Consider the following 25,008-nt stretch of genomic DNA (forward strand, 5'->3'; position numbering starts at 1 on the left):
GGGCAGCCGTTAACTGCAGCCCAGGGTGGCACTGGCAGCCCCACTACCCCCCGAGATATCTGCGCTCCTCTAATTCTGCCCTCTTGAGCATCCCTGATTTTAATCCCTCAACCTTTGGTGTCCATGCCTTCTGTTGCCTGGGCCCTAAGCTCTGGAATTCCCTGCCTAAACCTCTCCGCCTCGCTACCTCTCTTTCCTCCTTTAAGACACTCCTTAAAACCTACCTCTTTTACCAAGCTTTTGGTCACCTGCCCTAATTTCTGCTTATGTGGCTTGGTGTCAGATTTTTTGTCTTATAACGCCCCTGTGAAGCACCTTGGGACGTTTTACTACGTTAAAGGCGCTATATAAATACAAGTTGTTGTTGTTGTTGAAAAGGGTTATTAAAGTTCCAGTGTGTGGTGCTTGTGTTTAATGTACAACAGGTGACGGTCGCAGCTGGGATACAGGTGAATGCAGTAGATTCACGTGGGTGGGTTAGAGACAAGAGCAAAGTGTGAGAAAGAATGCAAAACTGGTTTAACAAATATATATAAAGTACCCGTGCTTGTGGCTGCAGCAACTTTGTTCTAAACAGTTTACACTGTACAAACACTGAGTCAGACTGCAGTTATGTTAGTAATGCAGGTTTTTTAAGAGCTCCAAGAGCACATGTGGAGTATATCCAGTGCAAGGCATGTAAAGCATAGAAGCATAGAAGATAGGAGCAGGAGTAGGCCATTCGGCCCCTCGAGCCTGTTCCGCCATTTAATGAGATCATTTTCTTAATTTTTTTTTATTCATTGATGGGATGTGGGCGTCACTGGCTAGGCCTGCATTTAGTGCCCATCCCTAATTGCCCTTGAGAAGATGGTGGTGAGCCGCCTTCTTGAACCGCTGCAGTCCATATGGTGTAGGTACACCCACAATGCTGTTAGGAAGGGAGTTCCAGGATTTTGGCCCAGCGACAGTGAAGGAACTGCGATACAGGTCCAAGTCAGGATGGTGTGTGGCTTGGAGGGGAACTTGTAGGTGGTGATGTTCCCATGCGTCTGCTGCCCTTGTCCTTCTAAGTGGTAAAGGTCGCGGGTTTGGAAGGTGCTGTTGAAGGAGCTTTGGCGAGTTGCTACAGTGCATCTTGTAGATGGTACACACTGCAGCCACAGTGCGCCAGTGGTGGAGGGAGTGAATGTTGAAGGTGGTGGATGGAGTGCCAATCAAGCGGGCTGCTTTGTCCTGAATGGTGTCGAGCTTCTTGAGTGTTGGTGGGCTGTCTTCTTGAACCGCTGCAGTCCGTGTGGTGAAGGTGCTCCCACGGCGCTATTAGGTGGTGGGTTCCAGAATTATTGGATAACCCAAATTTTTTTAAGCGCGAGAAATGTATTTGAATTATCAGGAGTGGACTGTATTGAGCGAGTGTGAAATCTCCTTTGTTAGTGTGTGTCGTTTGTAATGTTTTGGAGTAATTTTGAATCCAGGCCTAACAATGCCCACAGGCAGGTGAGTAAAGTATAGTCCTTCAGTCGCTCCTGTGAAGGGCTTTCATAACTGTATGTGTCGCTCATAGGTTGTAGCCTTCTCACACTCGTGAAGGACTATTGGTAGTGCGCAGATAGTGGTGGAATATTGTGGGGCGGGGCTGTTTCATATCCTATATGAACACTGAATGGCCGATCCAATCCGAAGTTTTCACAATATATTTGGCATGATCAGTTCCCTACAGCACATAGCTGGTTATAATGTTTGGCTCCGAGGTACTGCGCTATAATGAGGTTTGACAAAGCATGGTCCAATTTGCTGAGCAAACTCCACACTGCAGCAATTTACCTCAACATATTTGTAGTCATTCCTGTTGGACTTTTGGGAGCCAATTAGAGTTCTTGCGGAAATACTGTGAGGTACACTCAGACAGATCAAAGACTAAGAAACAAACTTTGAGATAAGTCACCTTACCCACCCCCTCCGCCCGCCCCCGATGTTATTAAGAACCAGTACTTGCTAATGCCCTAATCACTGGCTCTAGGGAAAAACAGCATACAACACCCCAGAATCTTCCTGAAACTGTCAATTACAAGCGCACAGTTCTGTAACAAGCTTTTTTTTTACTGAAAAGAAAAAGCCTATCCAAAAGCAAGATTAGCTGCCTACCTTTAATGTCTTCCATGTCTACATTTGCTTATTGTGAATGAACACTCTGTGTTAAGTAGGGTTCAGCTGGCCTTAAATTTGGCTTTTTATTACAGAGTAATTATTGAGTTGGAGGTGGGTCGGTACTTACTGCTGGACTTAGAGCAAACAGAGACTATTTACTCAGCAAACAGAGACTATTTTGCAGCAAACAGAGTCTATTTTACAGCAAACAGAGTCTATTTTACAGCAGAGTCTATTTTGCAGCAAACAGTCTATTTTACAGCAAACAGAGTCTATTTTACAGCAGAGTCTATTTCGCAGCAAACAGAGTCTATTTTGCAACAAACGGTGTCTATTTTGCAGCAAATGGTGTCTATTTTGCAGCAAATGGAGTCTAATTTGCAGCAAACAGTCTATTTTGCAGCAAACAGAGTCTATTTTACAGCAAACAGTCTAATTTAAAGCAAACAAAGTCTAGTTTACAGCAGTCTATTTTACGGCAAACAGAGTCTACAAACTACAGCAAACAGAACTCATGACTGAAACTACAGCAGAAGCTCCTGATGAATGCAAGATTATTTCTCCAGCAAAATGCAGTGAGTGAAGGATAGTTATATAATATAAATTATGTGCATAAAATCAATCCCAGTCACTCACAGCAGTGCGGTGTCCAGGTGTGATTGACGGGGGAATTACCCAATCATTTTCATTCTGGCCGGGACTTGTGGTGTCACTATATGCAGCCTTTTTATTAAGCCCATACCATAATACAACAACACCACCATCAGATGCAACTATCACTGGAGCTCACTACACCAACAGGAGTACTGCCTGTGGACGGGCAGGGATTGGAAGTATGGGGAGATTAACCCATTTCAAGTAAATGGAGTTAATGCCTTTGTTAAAATAGCACCAGAGGATTGTGACGTTAAGTGCTCGCACACTGATATCGCAAGTATTGTTTTCTGGACAATTTACCAGTTAATGCAGTTGAGACACACACAGGTGAAATTCCTCCTGTCAATGACTTTAGTGAGAAAGCATGAGTACAACAGGAAAAATCTCAACTTTTTTGCGAACATTATTGATGGGAGTTATTTGATACCACATAGTGGGGGAAAAATTCAGTATCGCCCCGTTTGGGGCGCCATTATCGGCCGTGCGCAAAGTTTAGCGCCTGGCGCTAATTATCGCCTCCGACGGCAAACTTGGTTTTTATCGCCCCCTAGAGGTGATTGGAGCGCTAAATCAGGCGCTTCACACCTGTCTTAAGGCGCAAAGGCTGAGGAGCGAGGCGCTACCTCAGAGCGCTGGTGAAGCTCATGTGATGTCAGTCAGCAATGGAACACAGACACACTGGAACGCCGGCCATGTTCTTAAAGGGGAGTTCTGACGAAAGGTCATCGACCTGAAACGTTAACTCTGTTTCTCTTTTCACAGATGCTGCCTGACCTGCTGAGTTTGTCCAGCATTTTCTGTTTTTATCTTAAAGGGGAGGGTTGATTTTGCTCTCCATCCACACCCTGCTCATTGCAGCCTTGAATCTCGGCCTGGAGAGACCTGTACATCAAATCTGCTGGAAAGAACAATGGAGAGATCCAGGGAAAGAGCTCAGAGTGCAGCCCCATAGTCTCTTCTAAATCAATACAAGGAAGGGCAAATCAAAATGAACCTGCAAAGTGCTGCTCAGTACCCAAAACTCCTTCACACAGCGTTGAATCTCTCCAGAAGTCTCTCTCTCTCTCTCTCTCTCTCTCTGACTGCGTGGTGCAAAAATGTCACCAACAAAAAAAGGCAGGAAGCGGTCGCCTTTAAATAGCGCTCCCCCAGTCCCTTTCTGACTGCAAAACGCTCCCCTCAACCTGTCGTTGCTAGCGGCAGGCGGTAAGGCAGGGGGCGCCACTCAATATCTGGTCCGGGGCGCTACCGGGGCGTTGCGCACTCGTCTGACGTCACGATCTGCCAGCGCAGGAGATTGTGGCAGTAGTGTTTAGCGCCGCCGCAAAATGTCTAATTAATTTCGCGAGCGGCGCAAACATCGCCGCGCCCGGGCACTAGTTGCTTTGCACCCCATTAGCGCCCTCTTAAGGCGCTAACGGGAGGCGCAAACCAAATGAATTTTCCCCCCAAAGTGTTTCCAACGACATTTTAATGATGAATGGATTTTGTTGTGTTTTTTTTCTGTAGGACAGAGACTTTGTCATGACTTTCAACACCTCACTGCACCGCTCGTGGTGGATGGAGAACGGACCAGGCTGTGTAGTGACCCCAGTGACTCCCGCTGACCAGGCCCCAGAAGACCACCACGTTATCACAGTGACAGGGTGCCTGCTTGACTACCAATATATTGAAGTCACCAGCAGTTCCTTACAGATCCTCCTTGCGGTAGGTGTTGACCTTAGTTTCCATTCACAAAGAAATTCAAAGCAATAGATGTTGTCGAGTGTGAACACACCAATCTTAGCTTTTGTTTTACAAATTGAGAAGCTTTGGAGAAGGGCCAAGGCTCATAGTGCAGGCAACCACCAAGGTTGAGAAGACCAGGACAGACGATGAGGTAAATCAGGATCAGTGTTTCGGGTTTTGAAAGATTGACGGACATCAGGAGTTACAGTTTTGAGACCCTAGGAAAATCTGAAGTCAAGTAGGAGTTGATGTGACGTGTCTTGATTGCGTTGTCAGAGGAAAGTGCCAAGAATGTGCATCCCATCCTCACTTGAAAAGAGGGCGAATCACCCAGCCAGTGTTCCCTGTAATTTGTTTTGGGCCCGCGTGGCTCCTTTAAGGGGCTGCGCGGCCCACTCAAAATACCGTGCATGCGCGTTTTTTTTCTATTTAAAAGCCGGTGCGCGAGACCCCCGGAGCTTACGGGGAACATTGCACCCCGCCTACTCTCCCTCGCTCCCTACCAACCAATAGTAGAGAAGCATAGGTCAGGGCAATTGTAGAAAGTTGCCAACCTGCCCTTTTAGTTGGGACTGTAGAGAAGGGAAGAAAATACTAAAATATCTCAAATATAAATTTTAAAATGGACAAATTAGAGTTATGAAGCCAGTTTTGGCTTTGGCTGTAAAAGCCATCAGCTCAAGAAACCAATGGAACCTTAATTAACTTAAACACTGGGGGCGATTATGCCAGCCCCGGGGAGGCAGGTTTGGAGGCAGGACTGCCGGGAAAATGGCAGAATCTGGGGACGGGTGCCCAACCCGCCTTCGTGCCATCTTGCCAGGAGACGGGTAGCCGTCCCGCACCGGGTCCCGTGTCCTTGGAGGCGGGAAGGGATTACAGCCACTTAACTGCCTGTGAACAGGTAGTTAACGGGCAGATACGAGGATTATCCCCGCTTTGCCCACACAAGTGCGGGCTTCCCGAAGGCTCCGAAACCCGCCAGGGTCAGCGAGGCGAGTAGTGGGTCTGCGGGGGTCAGAGGGGTCCAAAAGTGTGCCGTGGAGGTGAGTGATGGGTGCAAGTGTGGAGAGGTGAGTATCTGAGGTAAGTGCAAAGTATTAGAAAAAGTGTACTTACCTTTGTTTCTTCCTGTAGGCTTCAATCGGTGGGTATGTGGAGAGTCTCACGCCTCCGCGGCAGAGATGACAGATGGCCGTTGCATTCTCCAATGCAGCAACCGTCTAATTTCTGCAAAAGAGGTTTGATGAGGTCTTGAATTCAAGAACTCATCAAACTACAGAGAATGTCAGTGTTTGACAGCTTCACAGAGCTGTCAAACGATGACAATTCATCTGTCAAAAATATTTGACAGATGAAACGTCACACGTTGATGTTCTCTGTCACCGGCTTTCCCTTAATTGGCCTGCTAAACCCGCTGGACGGGCTTAACAAGGTCAATCAAGGGAAAATAGCGTGGGTTGGCCGGAAGTTGATGGAGGCGGGACTGAAACCCGACAAGTGGGAGTCCCACCTCCAAAAGCTCCCCATTGGCAAAATCCAGCCCACTATTTCTAGAAACAAGCTGCCACTGTTGGTGTCTAAGTTGGAGAAAGGTGTTGAGTTGATTGTTGCTGCCCGGTGGGATGTGGTCATCTCTATTTTCTCGTGATTCAAGATTATGGTAACAGGATCATTGTAACGGATAGTGCAGAGGACCAATCCAGACTATCAAGGACACAGTTGTACAGTGGTTATGGTCCTGAACTAGCAACAAAGAGGATTTAAGTTCAACCCAAATCCTGAGAACAAATTTTAAAAAAGGACGAGCATTGAGCTGCCAGTCAGACTCCGAACAGCAGTGACTGTAATGGGCGTTTGGGCCAACTCCAGAAAAAATACTTTGCAGCGAAACTACTTGTGTGATGTGCTGGGTACCGGACATAGCATGAAACTTGATTTAAAAGTTCAAAATCAGAAGAGTCATGTTTCAAAAAGTCAGCAAGGATTGAAACTTAGCACTGTTCACATAAACCCTGTTTCTCTACGCAAACACACAGTACAAAAAAAGTACTTCTTACATTTTGAGGGGTAGCGTATCCAGAATGGATGAAATCTCAGTAGATTTCCAGCTATCCTTTATTACCGGTGACATAAGAAAACTACTAGGCACTTGGTTTGAGTATAACACAAGGCTTTAATCAACTGTTTCACAACCATGAACTCTAGCTACATCACTAGTTCCTGGTTACAGAAACATCCTGAGCAAGCTGGGCCCACGCCCGAGTATTTATACTTTCCTTGGACGGTGCCACCAGCTGGCCGCCCGGTGTTATCTCATGAGTCATTTCTACATGAATGGTAAGAGTCATGACAACCGGTTTTACATAGCTTTGTGTGACTTAAATCCAATGCACCATAGAAGTTAAGATTGCTTATTGGGTAAATGTACTGTCTGACGTGGCACTGAGCCTTACGGACCAGAAACAGCCATAGGCCAGAACTTTCAACTCAATGGAAAGGAAAATCCAGCGAGGTGTATAACAGGTGGCCGATCCTCTACTGCCCATTTTACGCCCCCTCCAAAGTTGAAAGTTCCACCCGTGGACTTTGCTGATTGAGTGGCTTTCATCTGGTTCAGACCATGGTGCTACAGTTACCCTGGGACAGGGAGGGGACGGGAACCAGCCCAGGGTTCTGGGCCTGATTGCTTTCCAATGACGCTTTCACATGCGGATGTGAGGCGAGGATCGGAGGAGGACCAGCATCAAGCTCGGCCGGGATGCCCTTCGTGGCGGAATGGCCTTGCTGACACTCACCCCGGCAAGGATAAGCGACGAATGGCCGCTCGGGTGAGGTCCCAGAGGACCTGCTGGTGCGTGTGGGTGGAATGCTTCCACAGTGCCTACGGGAGAGAACGGGGGAAAAAAAGAGAGAACGGAAAAAGGCACAACCCAACAAGATGTATAAGGGGCAATACAAAGCTCTGCTCGTCACATGGAGCCTCGCTAGAAGGGAGCGTGTATCGGAGATGGGGCCGTATAAGGCCGATTCTGTGACCTGTCCACTTGCTGGTGAAGCGCCACACTGGAACTGGACCCTTAACAAAGCTGCCCCTATGCTGTGTATATAAAATACACAAGAGCCTTTCTGCCCTCTGCCCTACTGTTATGCCTATTATTGCGTCTAAAATTACGTTTCATCAAATATGTGAGGACATTTATAAAAAGTATAGTTTAAAAATATCACTGTCACAGTGAACGGATGAGTCAGTTGTGACAACGTGAATTTAATCAGACACTCTGCTAATTTTTATGCAGATATTTGAGAGCACATTATGATTTATGAACAATTGCTCAAAAAAATCTATTGAAAATGTGCCCCCATCAACCAGCGAGAATGTGGATGGGAGATTGCGCCTTTGACATTAACAGCAGTCAGGAGGAAGCCCTGGTATTCACTGCACATATTCTTCCATCTTCTGTCTATATTTTTCCACCACTCAGTGCAGACATTGACCTTCAAAGGGTAGCCATGGCAATAAGCAAAAGGTGTGTGTCACAAATGGAAATGAAAAAAAGAAGCCAATCGCTTTCAGTCTTTTAGCACCAATTGCAAATAGAACATTTAAACAGCGAGGGAATCATATGGAAATAAGATTTGCAGTCCATGCTTGCCCACTCTCCCAGGAACCTTTAGATTAAGTCTAATCGTGACCTTGTGTGTATCAATTTTGTCTCGGATTCCATTCCCATTTATTTCTAATGAGAATGCAACTGGTTGGAGATCTTACAGAATGGGTTTGTTCCCTATTGTATAACAGGAAGGCGGTAAAGTTCTTGTGTCGCAGTCATGTTTCCAATGGCAGGAGGGTCAGTAAGCAGAGGACATAAATTTAAAATAATTGGCAACAAAAACCAGGGGGGAGATGAGGGGAATGTTTTTTTTTTACACAGCGAGTTGTTATGATCTGGGATCCGTTGCCTGAAAGGGCGGTGGAAGCAGATTCAATCGTAACATTCGAAAGGGAATTAGATCTCTCCTTACAAAAAAATTGCAGGGCTATGGGGAAAGAGCGGGGGAGTGGGACTAACTGTGGATGGCTCTATCGGAGAGCCGGCACAGGCACAATGGGCCGAATGGCCTCCTCCTGTGCTGCCCAAGCCTTTTGACTTTGTGTGCCATTTAGATATGTACCGTAGACCCTCCTGGGCCACATACAGATTCCCATTAATTTACATATATCTCCAGTTGCTGATGCTGACGGGTTTGGGGGTTCTGATTTAGATTTACCAACGAGGCAACAGCACCAAACACAGCCCTTTTTGAACCTCAACGTCCATGAAATTCAAACAGGACAAATCAATGAATGATAAATATAAATGAAAGTAATACTGTGCTTTGAAGGCCAGATTGCCAGGGCCCAAAGGCTGCATGTCAGACGGGACAACTCTGTTGCATGCATGCCAAGCTGGAAAACTAGCCAAAGCTAGCTAACACCTTCAGAAAAGCTGAACACCTAATAAAAGTCCATAACATATGAAAGCAAGTAACTACACTGAAAGTGCAGTAGGACACGGGCTTATAATGGCACAGGCACGATGAGCCGAATGGCCTCCTTCTGTGCTGTATGATAAGCTGATTCCTTCACTTTTACGACAGAATTCAAGTGTTAAAGGACTAAGATTTATTTTCTGGGGGCACGGAGTCTGGCGGCATTCCCTCCCAGAAAATATTCATTTCGGGAATTTTATTTGTTGAAGCTTCCAGTATTTCAGAATCTGCAGGGGGAGGTTTGTGGAGAGGAAACAAGGGGAGGGGCGAGCCGCCCTCCATATTGGTAAAGGCAGAAAAAGAGTTGTCCATGGCCCGTGCCATAGCGGGGGTGGTGCTCTCACCTGTTTGAGGCCCCCTATGCAAAAATGGGCTGCCGTGAACAACACGGTGCTGGGAAAGGTGATCTACAGGAAGCCTGAGCTCACCGGTGTCAGCCATGGCTCAGTGGGTAGCACTCTCGCCTCTGAGTCAGAAGGTTGTGGGTTCAAGTCCCACTCCAGAGACTTGAGCACAAGATCTAGGCTGACCCTCCCAGTGCCGTGCTGAGGGAGAGCTGCACTCTTGGCAGTGTTGTCTTTCAGATGAGACGTTAAACGGAAGGCCCTGTCTGCCCTCTCAGGTGGACCTAAAAGATCCAATGGCACGATGCTAAGAAGAGGAGAGGAGTTCTCCCTGGTGTCCTGGCCAATATTTATCCCTCAACCAACATCACTTAAACAGATTATCTGGTCATTATCACATTGCAGTTTGTGGGAGCTTGCTGTGTGCAACTTGGCTGTCGCGTTTCCTACGTTACAACACTTAAAAAGTACTTCATTGGCTGTAAAGTGCTTTGGGACAGCCTGAGGTTGTGAAAGGCGCTATATAAATGCAAGATCTTTCTTTTTAACCAGCAGTCCTTAAAAGGTACCAAAAAGGTAAGTTTCTTACCAAAAAATACTTAACCTGAATGTGGAGCTGGGAGGTGCAGGAATGCTCCTCCCAGCTCCACTGCGGTTCCGAAGACCTCCTCCTCCCTCCCTCCCTCTCGATTGCTGTCACCCTCCCCGCTTCTCTCCTGGTCGCCGCCCAGTTTGCAGCCTCGATATCCAGTGTGCCACAGGCCTAGGGATTGCAAGAGAGCACGGCAAGAGAGCCCCAGGTGGGCAGAGGAAACGCTTCAAGGACACCCTCAAAGCCTCCTTGAAAAAGTGCAATATCCCCACCAACACCTGGGAATCCCTGGCCCAAGACCGCACAAAGTGGAGGAGAAGCATCCGGGAAGGCGCCGAACACCTCGAGTCTCTTCGCCGGGAGCAAGCAGAAGCCAAGCGCAGGCAGCGCAAGGAGCGCACGTCAACCCAAGCACCCCACGTCAACCCAAGCACCCCATCCACCTGCCCCTTCAACCACCGTCTGCCCCGCCTGTGACAGAGACTGTAGGTCCCGCGTTGGACTCATCAGTCACCTGAGAACTCATTTTTAATGTGGAAGCAAGTCATCATCGGTTCCGAGGGATTGCCTAAGAAGAAGAAGAAGATGATTGGTCTTGCATCAGGAACGAGAAGTCCCGAGGTTACGGCGACAGAAAGTCCGAGGAAATTCAGGCCCCGTCGTTAACCTGATTTGCCCACAACCCCATTTCCTAAGAGTCCCACCAATGGGATGCCTTAAAAGATTTAGGAAGAACTGGGATGTTGTTGTTTTATTTATTTTTCTGTTGCTTTATCGTGATATTGAATTGCAGGACTGACCGAAACCAGCAGTGTGATTGAATAAGCAGAGCTAATTATTAATCCAAGACACTTCAGTGACCATTTCAGTGTAACTTCAGTTAACTTGCTCTGTTGAACTTGACACCTACCCGATGCCAGTTCCTCACTGGCGCCATCGGCACAGTGTATTCTTATCACCAAAAAAATTCAACAGACTTGGACAAGCAAGGGTGGGGGCTGGCGAGAAAATCATAAAAGCTGCCGATAATTCTCAGTTTGATTTGTTTAAACATAAGAACATAAGAAATAGGAGCAGGAATAGGCCACTTGGCCCCTCGAGCCTGCTCCGCCATTCAATAAGATCATGGCTGATCTTCAGCCACTTCCCCGCCCGCTCCCCATAACCCTTCAATCCCTTATCTTGCAAAAATCTGTCTTATCTCCACCTTAAATGTATTTAATGACCCAGCCACCACGGCTCTCTGGGGCAGAGAATTCCACAGATTTACGACCTTCTGAGAGAAGAAATTCTACTTCATCTCAGTTCTAAAAGGGCGACCCTTTATTCTGAGACTGTGCCCCCCGAGTTCTAGATTTCCCCACGAGGGGAAACATCCTCTCTGCATCTACCTTGTCCAGCCCCCTCAGTATCTTATGTGTTTCAATAAGATCACCTCTCATTCTTCTAAATTCCAATGAGTATAGGCCCAGCCTGCTCAACCTTTCCTCATAAGTCAACCTCCTCATCTCTGGAATTAACCTAGTGAATCGTCTCTGAACTGCCTCCAATGCACGTATATCCTTCCTTAAATAAGGAGACCAAAACTGTACGCAGTACTCAAGGTGTCGTCTCACCAATACCCTGTACAGTTGTAGCAGGACTTCCCTGCTTTTATACTCCAACCCCTTTGAAATAAAGGCTAACATTCCATATGCTGTACCTGCATGCTAACTTTTTGTGTTTCATGCACAAGGACCCCCAGGTCCCTCTGAACTGTAGCATTTTGTAATCTCTCTCCATTTAAATAATAATTTGCTTTTTTATTTTACCTGCCAAAGTGTATAACTTTGCACTTTCCCACATTATACTCCATCTGCCAAATGTTTGCCCACTCACTTAGCCTGTCTATATCCCTTTGCAGGTTCTTTGCGTCCTCTGCACACTTGCTTTCCCACCCATCTTTGTATCATCCACAAACTTGGCTACATTACACTCGGTCCCTTCATCCAAGTCATTAATGTAGATTGTAAATAGTTGAGGCCCCAGCACCGATCCCTGTGGCACCCCACTAGTTACCGTTTGCCAACCGGAAAATGACCCATTTATCCTGACTCTCTGCTTTTTGTTAGTTAGCCAATTCTCTATCCATGCTAATATATTACCCCCAATTCCGTGAGCTCTTACCTTATGCAGTAACCTTTTATGTGGCACCTTATCAAATACCTTCTGGAAATCCAAAAACACCACATCCACTGGTTCACCTTTGTCCACCCTGCTCATTACCTCCTCAAAGAACTCCAGCAAATTTGTTAAACATGATTTCCCTTTCATAAAACCATGCTGACTCTGCTTGACTGCATTATGATTTTCCAAATGCCCTGCTACTGCTTTCTTAATGAAGGACTCCAGCATTTTCCCAATGACAGATGTTAGGCTAACTGGTCTATAGTTTCCTGCTTTCTGCTTCCTTCCTTTCTTAAATAGGGGTGTTACATTTGCGGTTTTCCAATCCGCTGGGACCTCTCCAGAGTCCAGGGAATTTTGGTATATTGCAACCAATGCATCCACTATCTCTGCAGCCACTTCTTTTAAGACCCTGGGATGCAGGCCATCTGGTCCAGGAGACTTGTCGTCTTTTAGTCCCATTATTTTACCGAATACTACTTCCTTAGTGATAGTGATTGTCTTTAGTTCCCCACTCCCTGTGGCCCCTTGATTATCCATTATTGGGATGTTGTTAGTGTCTTCTACAGTGAAGATAGATGCAAAATATTTGTTCAGAGTCTCTGCCATTTCCCCATTTCCCATTATTAATTCCCCAGTCTCATCCTCTAAGGTGCAACATTTACTTTAACTACCCTCTTCCTTTTTATATACCTGTCGAAGCTCTTCCTATCTGTTTTAATGTTTCTTGCCTGTTTACTCTCATAATTCATCTTCTCTCTCTTTATTATTTTTTCAGTCATCCTTTGCTGGTTTCTAAAAATTTCCCAATCCTCTGGTCTCCCACCAATCTTAGCAACATTGTATGCCTTCGTTTTCAATTTGATACCATCCTTTACTTTCTTAGTTTGTGCTCCCTTCTGTTTAAATCTTTCTTTCTCACTGGAATTTATTTTTGCTGAGAGTTATGAAATATCTCCTTAAACGTCTGCCACGGCATTTCAACTGTCTTACCCTTTAATTTATTTTTCCAGTCTACTTTAGCCAGTTCTGCCCTCATGCCATTGTAATTGCCTTTGATTAAGTTCAGGACACTGGTTTGAGATACAACTTTCTCACCCTCCAACTGAATTTGAAATTCAACCATGCTATGATCACTCTTTCCTAGAGGATCCTTTACTATGAGATTATTTATTAGTTCTGTCTCATTACACAGTACCAGATCCAAGATAGCCTGCTCCCTAGTTGGTTCCATTACATACTGTTCTGGGAAACCATCCCGATGCACTCTATGAACTCCTCCTCAAGGCTACCATGGCCAATTTGAGTTGTCCAATCAATATGGAGATTAAATTCACCCATGATTATTACCGTACCTTTTTTACAGGCCTCCATTATTTGTTGATTTATATTCTGTCCAACAGTATTGCTACTGTTCGGGGGCCTGTAGACTACGCCAACTAGAGACTTTTTCCCTTTTATTTTTTATCTCCACCTAAACCGATTCTACATCTTGATCTTCTGATCCAATCTCACTTCTCACCACTGCACTGATCCCATCCTTTACCAACAAAGCCACCCCACCTCCCTTTCCTTTCTGTCTATCCTTCCAAATTGTCAAATACCCTGGAATATTAAAAGCAGCATAAATTTTGCTAAAAGGAAAATTGGCCCTAGTTTCTGATGGTTATAGTCAGAACACTTTAACAATGAATTATGTTATGAATTCATCAACCAATATCATAAATGGTGGAAAGTTTACAGAGAAGAAATAGAATCTCCATGGAACCGCTGTCAGTATTGGAATAAATCATCCTGTCTGCAAATAGAATAGATACCGTTTAGATATCAATTGAGATTTATCTACTCCTATTCCACAAATGTCTGTCTCTCCCCCATTTCCAGCCACCTCCAATTTTCTCCTCCCCTCCTGTGCTAAAGGTGCTGATTCATGCTGGGTTTGGGTGTCTCATATTGCAGCAGTCCTCCGAGACAGAGGCTTATAACATAAGTTGATTCCTTCGTGTGTCAGCCATGGCTCAGTGGGTAGTACTCGTGCCTCTGAATCACAGAGACTTGATCGTACCATCCAGGCTGACACTCCAGTGGAGTGCTGAGGGAGCGCTGCACTGTTGGAGAGGCCGTCTTTCGGACGAGATGTTAAACTGAGGCCCCGGCTGCCCTCTCAGGTGGACGTAAAGAGCCCATGGCATTATTTCAAAGAAGAGCAGGTCAGTTCTATCCAGTGTCATGGTCATTACAGAGGACCGGGTGAGGTAACGTGTCATCTGGAAGACGGATTGTAAACATTTTCTCCAATTTTTTTGTGTGTGGAAGGACACCTCTTTACAGATATAGTGATGATCGTTCACTGCCACTGACCTCTGCATATTCAAGGTGGTAAAGAGGATTATTTGTGATCAACCACATTGGCAGAGAGATGTGCTGGAGGCACTGGCAGATATTATTAAATGATAAGAGGCTAATTCTGTTAGAACTCGAATAAATTAATTGCGACTCCTGCTCTCTTAATCAAGATGTCTATTTTTGCTTTCCAAGCACGGTTTCTCTGGCTAATCCACATCACTGCGTCTTTATGATGCAGGGTGTCCAGTCCCTTTCCTCATTCAGATTGACATGATGAATATTGCTTGGCTGATCTCCTTACTCAGTAGTTTTCGTTTGACATTTTTAATCATTTCAATAGATCTCGGAAAGCCATAGAATTGGACTGGTGAAAGATTCTAATCATCCGTCTCCGCCGTGGACAATTTCTTAACTCTTTCATATTTAACTTAATATTAATGTAATTTTCACTTGCATCAGTGTCGGATAAATAGGTGCTTCAGCAAAGGGAGTGAAGAATGGAATATCAAAATAATATTCTACATGCTCACTGTTGGCATCTTGTGCCCATCTCAGTAGAATTGTTGTAAAGAATTCCATTTATAATGACCAGATAATCTGTTTTTAGTAATGTTGGTTGAGGGATAAATATTGGCCAGGATAAGAAGTCAGTCATACGCATAGGCTAAGCCCCTGAGTAATGTTAGCAGTAAACTTTTCTTTTTCTTGCTTTACCGTGACCCAGACATGCTGCTGATAGGGTACCTTTCTTGCTTATATAGGTATTGGGTGTGGTAGCCAAATGATTTATTGAACTGCATTAGGAACCAGCAGTTGCAATTTTAAACCTCGATCATATAACTAGGGCTGTAGAGAGGGCTTTAAACTAACTAGTTGGGGGGAGGTTCCTAGAGAGCAAATAATACAAATGACAACAGAGAAGGTCATAGACTTAGGTAGCAGTGGGGAAATTAAAAACCAGAGCGTGTCAGGAAGGGGCAGAAGGTATGGAGTAAAAGGTAAAGTAATAAAAAGGGCAAAAGCAGGAACTAAGTGTCACAAAACATATTTGAAAGTTCTCTATCTGAATGCACGTAGCATTCGTAACAAAATAGATGAGTTAATGGCACAAATAACTACATATGGGTATGATCTTGTGGCTATTACAGAAACATGGCTGCAGGGTGACAATGCCTGGGAATTAAACATACCAGGTTATTTAACAATCAGGAAGGACAGGCAGGAAGGAAGGGGAGGTGGGGTGGCTATGTTAATAAAGGAAGGAATCACTGTAATACAGAGAAATGATATTGGGTTAGAAGATCAGGATAATGAAACAGTTTGGGTGGAGGTAAGGAATAATAAGGGGAAAAAAACATTAGTGGGCGTAGTCAATAGGCCTCCGAACAGTTGCAACTCTGTTGGACGGAGTATCAATCAGGAAATAGTTGAGGCTTGTAATAAGGGAACATCTATAATTATGGGGGATTTTAACTATCATATTAATTGGACAAATCAAATTGGGCAGGGCTGCCTTGAGGATGAGTTCATTGAGTGTATTAGGGATGGGTTTCTTGAGCAGTATGTAACTGAACCGACCAGGGGGCAAGCAACCTTGGATCTGGTCCTGTGTAACGAGACAGGATTAATTAAAAATGTCCTAGTAAAGGATCCCCTTGGAATGAGTGACCATAACATGGTTGAATTCCATATTCAATTAGAGGGTGAGAAGGTTGGATCTCAAACAAGCGTGCTAAGCTTGAATAAAGGAGACTATGAAGGTATGAGAGCGGAATTGAGTAGAGTGGATTGGGAAAATAGATTAAAGGGTAAGATGATACATGATCAGTGGTGTACATTTAAGGAGTTATTTTACAACTTCCAAAAAATATATATTCCACTGAGAAGAAAAGGGTGTAAAAGAAAAGACAGCCATCCGTGGCTAAGTAAAGAAATTAAGGATAGTATTCGACTAAAAACAAGAGCATATAAGGTAGCCAAATCTAGTGGGAGGATTGGGAAAACTTTAAAAGACAGCAAAAAATAACAAAAAGATTGATTAAGAAAGGGAAGATAGATTATGAAAGTAAATTAGCAAAAAATATAAAAAACAGATAGTAAGAGTTTTTATAGTTATATAAAAAGAAAAAGGGTGGCTAAAGTAAATGTTGGTCCCTTAGAGGATGAGACCGGGAAATTAATGGTGGGAAATATGGAGATGGCAAAAACACTGAGTGAATATTTTGTATCAGTCTTTACAGTAGAAGACACTAAGAATATCCCAACACTGGACAAACAGGGGGCTATAGGGGGGGAGGAGCTAAACACGATCAAAATCACTAAGGAAGTGGTACTCGGTAAAATAATGGGACTCAAGGCGGATAAATCACCTGGACCTGATGGCTTACATCCTAGGGTCTTGAGGGAAGTGGCGGTAGGGATTGTGGATGCATTGGTAATAATTTTCCAAAACTCCCTGGACTCAGCAAAGGTCCCGGCAGACTGGAAAACTGCTAATGTAACACCCTTATTTAAAAAGGGCAGTAGACAGAAGGCTGGAAACTATAGACCGGTTAGCCTAACATCTGTGGTAGATAAAATTTTGGAGTCCATTATTAAGGAGACAGTAACAGGACATTTGGATAATCATAATTTAATAGGACAAAGTCAGCATGGTTTTATGAAGGGGAAGTCATGTTTGACAAATTTGCTGGAGTTCTTTGAGGAAGTAACATATAGGGTGGATAAAGGGGAACCAGTGGACGTAGTGTATTTAGACTTCCAAAAGGCATTTGACAAGGTGCCACACAAAAGATTATTGCTTAAGATAAAAAATCACGGGATTGGGGGTAATATTCTGGCATGGATAGAGGATTGGCTATCTAACAGAAGGCAGAGAGTTGGGATAAATGGTTCATTCTCAGACTGGCAATCAGTAACTAGTGGTGTTCCGCAGGGGTCAGTGCTGGGTCCCCAACTCTTTACAATCTATATTAACGATTTGGAGGAGGGGACCGAGTGTAACATATCAAAGTTTGCAGATGATACTAAGATGGGAGGGAAAGCAGTGAGTGAGGAGGACATAAAAAACCTGCAAGGGGACATAGACAGGCTAAGTAAGTGGGCAGAGATTTGGCAGATGGAATACAATACTGGAAAGTATGAGGTTATGCACTTTGGCAGGAAAAATCGTAGAGCAAGTTATTATCTTAATGGCAAGAAACTGGAAAGTACTGAAGTACAAAGGGATCTGGGGGTCCTGGTGCACGAAACTCAAAAGGTTAGTATGCAGGTGCAGCAAGTGATTAAGAAGGCCAATGGAATGTTGGCTTTCATTGCTAGGGGGATAGAATATAAAAATAGGGAGGTATTGCTTCAGTTGTACAAGGTATTGGTGAGACCGCACCTGGAATACTGCATACAGTTTTGGTGTCCATATTTAAGAAAAGACATACTTGCTCTCGAGTCAGTACAAAGAAGGTTCACTCGGTTAATCCCGGGGATGAGGGGATGGACATATGAGGAGAGGTTGAGTAGATTGGGACTCTACTCATTGGAGTTCAGAAGAATGAGAGGCGATCTTATTGAAACATATAAGATTGTGAAGGGGTTGGATCGGGTGGATGCGGGGAGGATGTTCCCAATGATGGGTGAAACTAGAACTAGGGGGCATAGTCTTAGAATAAGGGGCTGCTCTTTCAAAACTGAGATGAGGAGGAACTACTTCACTCCGAGGGTGGTAGGTCCATGGAATATGCTGCCCCAAAAAGCTGTAGAAGATACATCATTACATCAATTTAAAACAGAAATAGACAGTTTCCTAGAAGTAAAGGGAATTAAGGGTTACGGGGAGCGGGCAGGAATTTGGACATGAGTCTAGGTTCGGATCGGTCATGGCCCTGTGGGTAGCGGAGCGGGCCCAGGGGCCGTGTAGCCTGATCCTGCTCCTATTTCATGTGTCTAATTCTGTTAGAGTCAGGAGATGGTTCTGTGATTGTAGATTGTCGGTTAGGATCAGATCAGCCATGATCTTATTGAATGACGGAGCAGGCTCGAGGGGCCGATTGGCCTACTCCTGCTCCTATTTCTTATGTTCTTATGACAACTTATTGAATTGAATAAACCTGATAATTTTTGACCATGAAAGCATAAAAATCCCACCAGTTCACTCATGTCCTTCAGGAAAGGGAACCTCTCACTCCTAAGTGGTGTAGCCTGCGTGTGATTCTGCACCCTCACTAAATAGATTGACTCTTAATCACACAGGTCGAGTGGTGGTTATGTTACTGGACTAATAATCCAGAGAGCGTGAGCTGAAATCCCTGGTAGTTGTGAATTTGATTTTTTTTTAAACTGGTATTAATGAAAGTGACCATGAAGCTGTTGGATTGTCATAAAGACTCAACTGGTTCATTAATGTTCTTTAGGGAAGGAAACCTGCCATCCTTACCTGGCCTATAGGTGACTGCAGACCCACAGCAAAGTGGTTGACTCTTAACTGCTCTCTGAAGTGGCCCAGCGAGCCACTCAGTTGTATCAAACTGTTACTAAGATTGGGCATTAGGGATGGGCAATAAATAAAGACATCCAACGGCCGAGAATGAATTAAAACAAAGTTGTAAAGCTATTTCAAGAAGAAGGCCCATCATCACCTTCCAAGGACAAGTATGGGTGGGAGATGGCCAGCACATGCATCTTTGCCAATGGCACCCACATATAAATTCCATCATATGTGAAGTGTAATTGAAAAAGCAAATGTGTTTTATCCAGTTTCAATGTCAATGTGGGGACTACAACTGTACTGAACTGAATCTTAACACGTGAAAACCCACCACCATCTTTGAGTGTACAAACCAAGCTTCATGTGTAGAATTTCCATTTGCCCAATACATAGTGCACTCTCTTCCCGTAGGGACACATCCCACTTAGCTGATCCAGAGAACTTAGGTGCAAGTTGGGCGAACCAAGGCTAAGGGAGCACCAAATGTGTAAAGCGGTGCTGCTGAGGTTTAACAGGCATAAAGCAGGCAGTTTACCAGTACAAACACAGTTGGCCAGTCATGACCTCCCTATCCGTGAGGGCATTGGCTGTCACGGATTTTCATTATTTCATCTGTGTTGGAGTAAGATGTTTCAAAGTGAATGTTTTCTGCTCATTGAAAGCAGCCACTTCCTGCTCTGCAAAGGTCATTTGCAGACTTATCTGATTGACAATGCCTAGCCTCGTGACTGAGCAGTGAAGTGCACAGCAAGGCTCCAAATGTTAACATTATGCAGTTTTCAAACGGGTAGATCTCAATTAAAAGTATGTGCGTTTTGTGTGCGCGTGATGTGTGTTTGCATATATACGTGTGTTTGTGTCTGTGTCTTGTGTGCACACGTGTGTTTTGTGTGTATGTTGTGTGTATGTATGTATCTGTGTGTGTGTGTGTGTGTATTTGTGCGTGTGGTATGTTGTGTTTGTGTGCGTGTTTATGTAGGTGTGTGCGTGTGTTTGTGTATGTGTGTGTTTATGTTGTGTGTGCGTGTATCTGCGTGTTTGTGCATGTTGTGTTTGTGTGTGTGTAATCAATTCTGGGATACTTTGGAATCATTCCATTTATACTGTGCCACCAATTCCACAGCACTATCATTACTGGGCAGACAACTCAGCAATGGGAAACACAGGCCTGGCACATCCAGTGACAGTTATGGGATGCCGTGGTCTAAAACTTGGCTCCACCCTTTTCCAGCTTACCACAATGCTGTCCTATGGGGATGGGACCATGGAATGACACAATTAGAACTCAGAACTTCAAACATGAAGTGCTTTATTCGAAGGGAAAGGGAAGTTCTGGAGAGTTCCGAACAAAGAGAGCTAAACTTAACCAAGAGAACACCCAACCATTTATCTGCTGTGACAGCGCCACCACAGGTGGGAGGAGAACACACAATACATAACATATTCCTCCCCTCTTAAATGGAAGGTCCACACTATTCCTCAGCAGGTAAGTTACTTTCAATGCACTCAACTAACCTAGGGTAGAGGTAGACTGCCTCAACCCCTGACTTTACCCTGGGGTTTATTCTGCCCCAGTCTTGTGGGTAAGTCGCTAAGCCTACAGATCCAAGCGTCTTGGAGGCCGCCGCTCTCTGACACGATACCGCCGGTCATCGCTGGCTTCCACAGCAGTAGGCATTGACACAGGCCTAGATGGAGAAGGTGCCTGTGTCAGTCGAAAGTCAGGAGTTTGCACAGGTGGAACAGTCTCTTTGACTTCCTGTGTTGGAGAAGAGCACTGTGGCAAAGGATGCTGGTTTGCGGTATCATCCGGAAACAATTCAGGCCAACCAGCCGTTGGAGCCTCTGTGGCTGTCTCTGCTCCTAACAACAGTTGATCTGTGTGTCTTCTCCAGACGACGTCCTCAGCAGTCTCAACCGTGTAAGACACAGGGCCCGTCTGTGCAATCACCGTAGCAGGAACCCATTTCGGTTCAGTGTTGTAGATTCGAGCTAGGACGTGCTCTCCCGGATGAAACCGTCTCTCCTTGGCTCTTTTCTCTCTCTTTTCAACTTGAGCTTGTTGTTGACGATGGACAGCCTGCTCTGCCCTTGGAGGTTTGAGTAAGTCAAAACTTGTCCGCAACTGCCTCTTCATCATGAGCGAAGTGGGGGAAGTTTTGGTTGTGGCATGCGGCTCGTTCCTGTAGGACAACAGGAAGCTGTTCAGACGTTGGTGGATTGAGCCCTGACCTTGCGATGCCTTCAAGGCGTGCTTCAAAGTTTGCACGAACCTTTCTGCCTGGTCGTTAGTAGAGGGATGATAAGGCGCAGACCTGATGTGTTGGACACCATTCACATGCAGGAAGGTTGCAAACTCCTGTGATACAAATTGTGGACCGTTGTCACTTACGAGTTGTTCCGGTGAGCCATAACGGCTGAACATCTCACCAAGTTTCTCAATTGTTTTCTCTGCCGTGGTAGACCTCATCACAGCGACCTCCGGCCACTTGCTACGAGCGTCCACAACCACCATAAACATCTTCTCTTCGAAAGGACCGGCGAAGTCCACATGTACTTGCTGCCACACTTCTGCAGGCCAATCCCAGGGGTGTAGGGTTGCCAGCTGTGGAACATTCCGGACCCTTTGACATGGGGAACATGTTTTGGCTTTCTCCTCAATATTCCCATCGAGACCTGGCCACCAGAAGTAGCTTCTTGCCATTTCCTTCATCCGAACCATCCCACTGTGGCCTGTATGAAGTTGTTGCAGTATAGGTTCCCTCAGAGGTGGCGGAATGATGACACGGCGTCCCCAAAGAAGACAACCTGCCTGGACGGAGAGCTCATTTCTTTTTGAAACGTAAGGTTTCAAACTAGGAGAATCTCCTATAGCTCTCCCTCGAATGACATCGTCCATTACCTCAGACAGGACTGGATCGTTGCGGGTGTACCTTCGCACCTGAACTGCAGTGACAGGTGCTCCCTCCACTTGTCTAAAGTAGAAGATGTCTATCTGACGAGGCTCTGGGGGAGTAACAGGCAAGGGTAGCCTCGAGAGACCATCTGCGTTGCCGTGCAAGTCTGATTTGCGATATTTGATGTCGTATGTGTGTCCTGACAACATTAAAGCCCACCTTTGCATCCTGCTTTCAGCGAGAGACGGAATTCCGGTGTGGGGCCCGAAGATTGAAGTCAATGGATGGTGGTCCGTCAGGAGTGTGAACCTTCTCCCAAACAGGTACTGATGAAATTTTTGAATTCCAAAAACGATTCCCAAGGCCTCGCGCTCGATCTGCGCATAGTTACTCTCGGCCTTGTTCAAGGTGCGTGATGCGAAGGCGATAGGTTTCTCTTCACCCGAAGGCATGATGTGGGATATGACTGCTCCCACACCATATGGTGATGCATCACATGCTAGCTGCACGGGTAGCTTTGGGTCGAAGTGTGTCAGGACCTCCGATTTCAGCAATGCTTTCTTTGCTTGGGCGAAAGCTTCGTTGCACAGTTCAGTCCATTTCCATGTTTTGCCTTGACATAGCAACTGATGTAACGGCTTCAGCAATGTTGCTAAGTCTGGAATAAACTTCCCATAGTAGTTAAGTAGCCCCAGAAATGAACGTAACTGGCTCACATTCTGGGGTGCTGGGGCCTCCACGATCGCCTTGACCTTTGACGGCGCCTTATGCAGGCCAGTAGTGTCAATCACATGCCCCAGGTACTCAACTGAAGACTGAAAGAATTCACATTTGTCTTTACGAACTCTGAGTCCGTACTCTTTCAGTCGTTGTAGTGTCGCATCCAAGTTCAGAAGATGATCCTCCTCATTTGTCCCAGTGACAAGGATGTCGTCCAGGTAGCACTGGACTCCTGGCAGTCCACTCAAAATCTGATCCATTGCCCTTTGGAATAGAGCAGGGGCCGACATAATTCCAAACGGAAGGCTGCAGTACCTGTATAGCCCCTTGTGTGTCACAATTGTCAGCAGCTCCTTTGATTCGTCATCGACATGCATTTTTAGATAAGCCTGGCATAATTCTATTTTGCTGAACTTTTGCCCTCCGGCCAGGCCCGTAAAAAGATCATCAATGAGGGGAAGAGGGTACTGTTCCGCAGACAGCACCAGGTTAATAGTCACTTTAAAATCCCCGCAGATTCGAACAGATCCATCCTTTTTCAGGACAGGAACAATGGGTGTGGCCCATTTGCTCACGCTCACAGGCTCCAGGACTCCATTCTCGACTAAGGCCTCCATGTTAACCTCAACTTTTGGCCTAATTGCATAGGGTACAGGTCGGGCTTTGTGAAACTTCGGCTTGCTGTCAGGTTTAATGTCCAGTCTCACGCTGATCTTTTTCATGCTCCCAAGTTCCCCATTGAAGAGTACTGCATGTTTGTTTAACACTGCAGTCAGACCTGACTCCCCTTTTGACATCATGCGGACTGCAGGCCAGTCCAGTGTGATTTTCTCTAGCCACGCACGTCCCAGTAGCGATGGGTAATTTCCCTTTACCACATATAGTGGCAGTTTTGCAGTCTGTCCGTTCAATTCAACTGTCACCTCAGTGGCACCTCTCATGGCCACAGGTTCGCCGGTATACGTCTTTAGCACAATGTTTGTTGGCTGAAGGGTAAGATGCTTTAGCATTTTGTTGCAGACAGTGTCTGAAACAAGGGACACAGCCGCGCCTGTGTTCACCTCCATCCGCACTGATTGTCCCTCCACCAGTGGTGACACCCAGTAGCCATTTGAACCACCTGCAACCGTCAGTATGTGCACCTCTTCCTCCTCAGAGGTGTCGCTCCCCTCTGTTTTGCTTGTTCCATCATACTGCACTGAATGAACACTCTTTTTCCTCTCTTGTCCAAATACAGACATTTTGCTTCCACGCTTCCCAGCTCTGTCTGTTCTTTTTTTACCTCTACAGGCGCGTTCAATGTGACCCTTTTTGCCACAATTTCGGCATTCCAGCTCCGTACACCAGCAGTCATTAGCGTGATGGCCCGTTTTCCCACAATGGTAACGTGCCGTTCCGCGCACCTTTCGGCTCAGACGACACCTTGTGAACTCTCCCTGTTGAACTCAACTGGTGAGCCTCCTTTTCTGCCATCTCCATGGAGACACTAACTTCAGTGGCCTTTTCAAGAGTAAGGTTGTCCTCAGTAAGAAGGCGCTTCTGTGTGGCTGCACTTTGCAGACCACACACAAGTCTGTCTCTAATGGTGTCATTCAGCACCTCCTTGAACTCGCAGTGTTCCAACAACCTTTTTAAAGCAGCAGTAAACATCATCACTGATTCCCCCTCCTCTTGATTCCGTTTGTGAAATCTAAATCTCTCAGCAATAACCAGAGGTTTTGGTGAAAAATGTGCTCCAAGAATTTCCACTAGTTGCTTATATGTTTTAGTTCCTGGCTTATCTGGCTGCACAAGGCTGCGAAGTAAATTGAATGTCTTTGGCTCCATTACACTCAAAAAGGTAGGCACGACCTTTTCGTTTGCCACCGCATTCGCCAAGACAAAATAGTCAAAACGTTCCATATAAGCGCTCCACTGCGCCACATTTTCATCAAAATCACCGATGCTTCCTATTATAGTAGCCATCTCACGTTTCAAATTTAAATTTCTGTTTACTCACTGCACCCGTAACATACGCAGATTCGTCCGCTCCTCGTTGCCACTTTATTGTGTCGGTACCTTTTTACCTAGACACAATTAGAACTCAGAACTCAGAGATTCAAACATGAAGTGCTTTATTCGAAGGGAAAGGGAAGTTCTGGAGAGTTCCGAACAAAGAGAGCTAAACTTAACCAAGAGAACACCCAACCATTTATCTGCTGTGACAGCGCCACCACAGGTGGGAGGAGAACACACAATACATAACACAATCGACCTCACAACCAGCAGCCATCAGACAGGGGCCAACTCCCTCACTTGCCTGCAGATACAAAGCTTTGCCTCGAGGTTCTTTTCCTTTTATTTTTGCCTGTCTCTTCTTAGTCCTTTTCCGCTTCATTCTTGGTGAAGGCAGATGGATCGATTGAGATCCACTCC

The 25,008-nt window shown here is 45.5% G+C and overlaps 1 protein-coding gene across 1 annotated transcript in view; it reads left to right on the forward strand.

Annotated features, from left to right (window-relative positions):
- nkain1 (sodium/potassium transporting ATPase interacting 1) overlaps positions 1-25,008 on the forward strand; it is a 621,699-nt gene that overhangs the window by 540,815 nt on the left and 55,876 nt on the right. The window contains exon 4 of the mRNA XM_085962829.1: positions 4,297-4,494. Within this exon, the coding sequence (XP_085818955.1) occupies positions 4,297-4,494 (198 nt within the window). The remainder of the gene's footprint in view (positions 1-4,296; positions 4,495-25,008) is intronic.

Source organism: Somniosus microcephalus, chromosome 20 (assembly GCF_052327205.1).
Source record: "Somniosus microcephalus isolate GS21.2 chromosome 20, FLI_Smic_1.0, whole genome shotgun sequence".
NCBI lineage: Eukaryota > Metazoa > Chordata > Chondrichthyes > Squaliformes > Somniosidae > Somniosus > Somniosus microcephalus.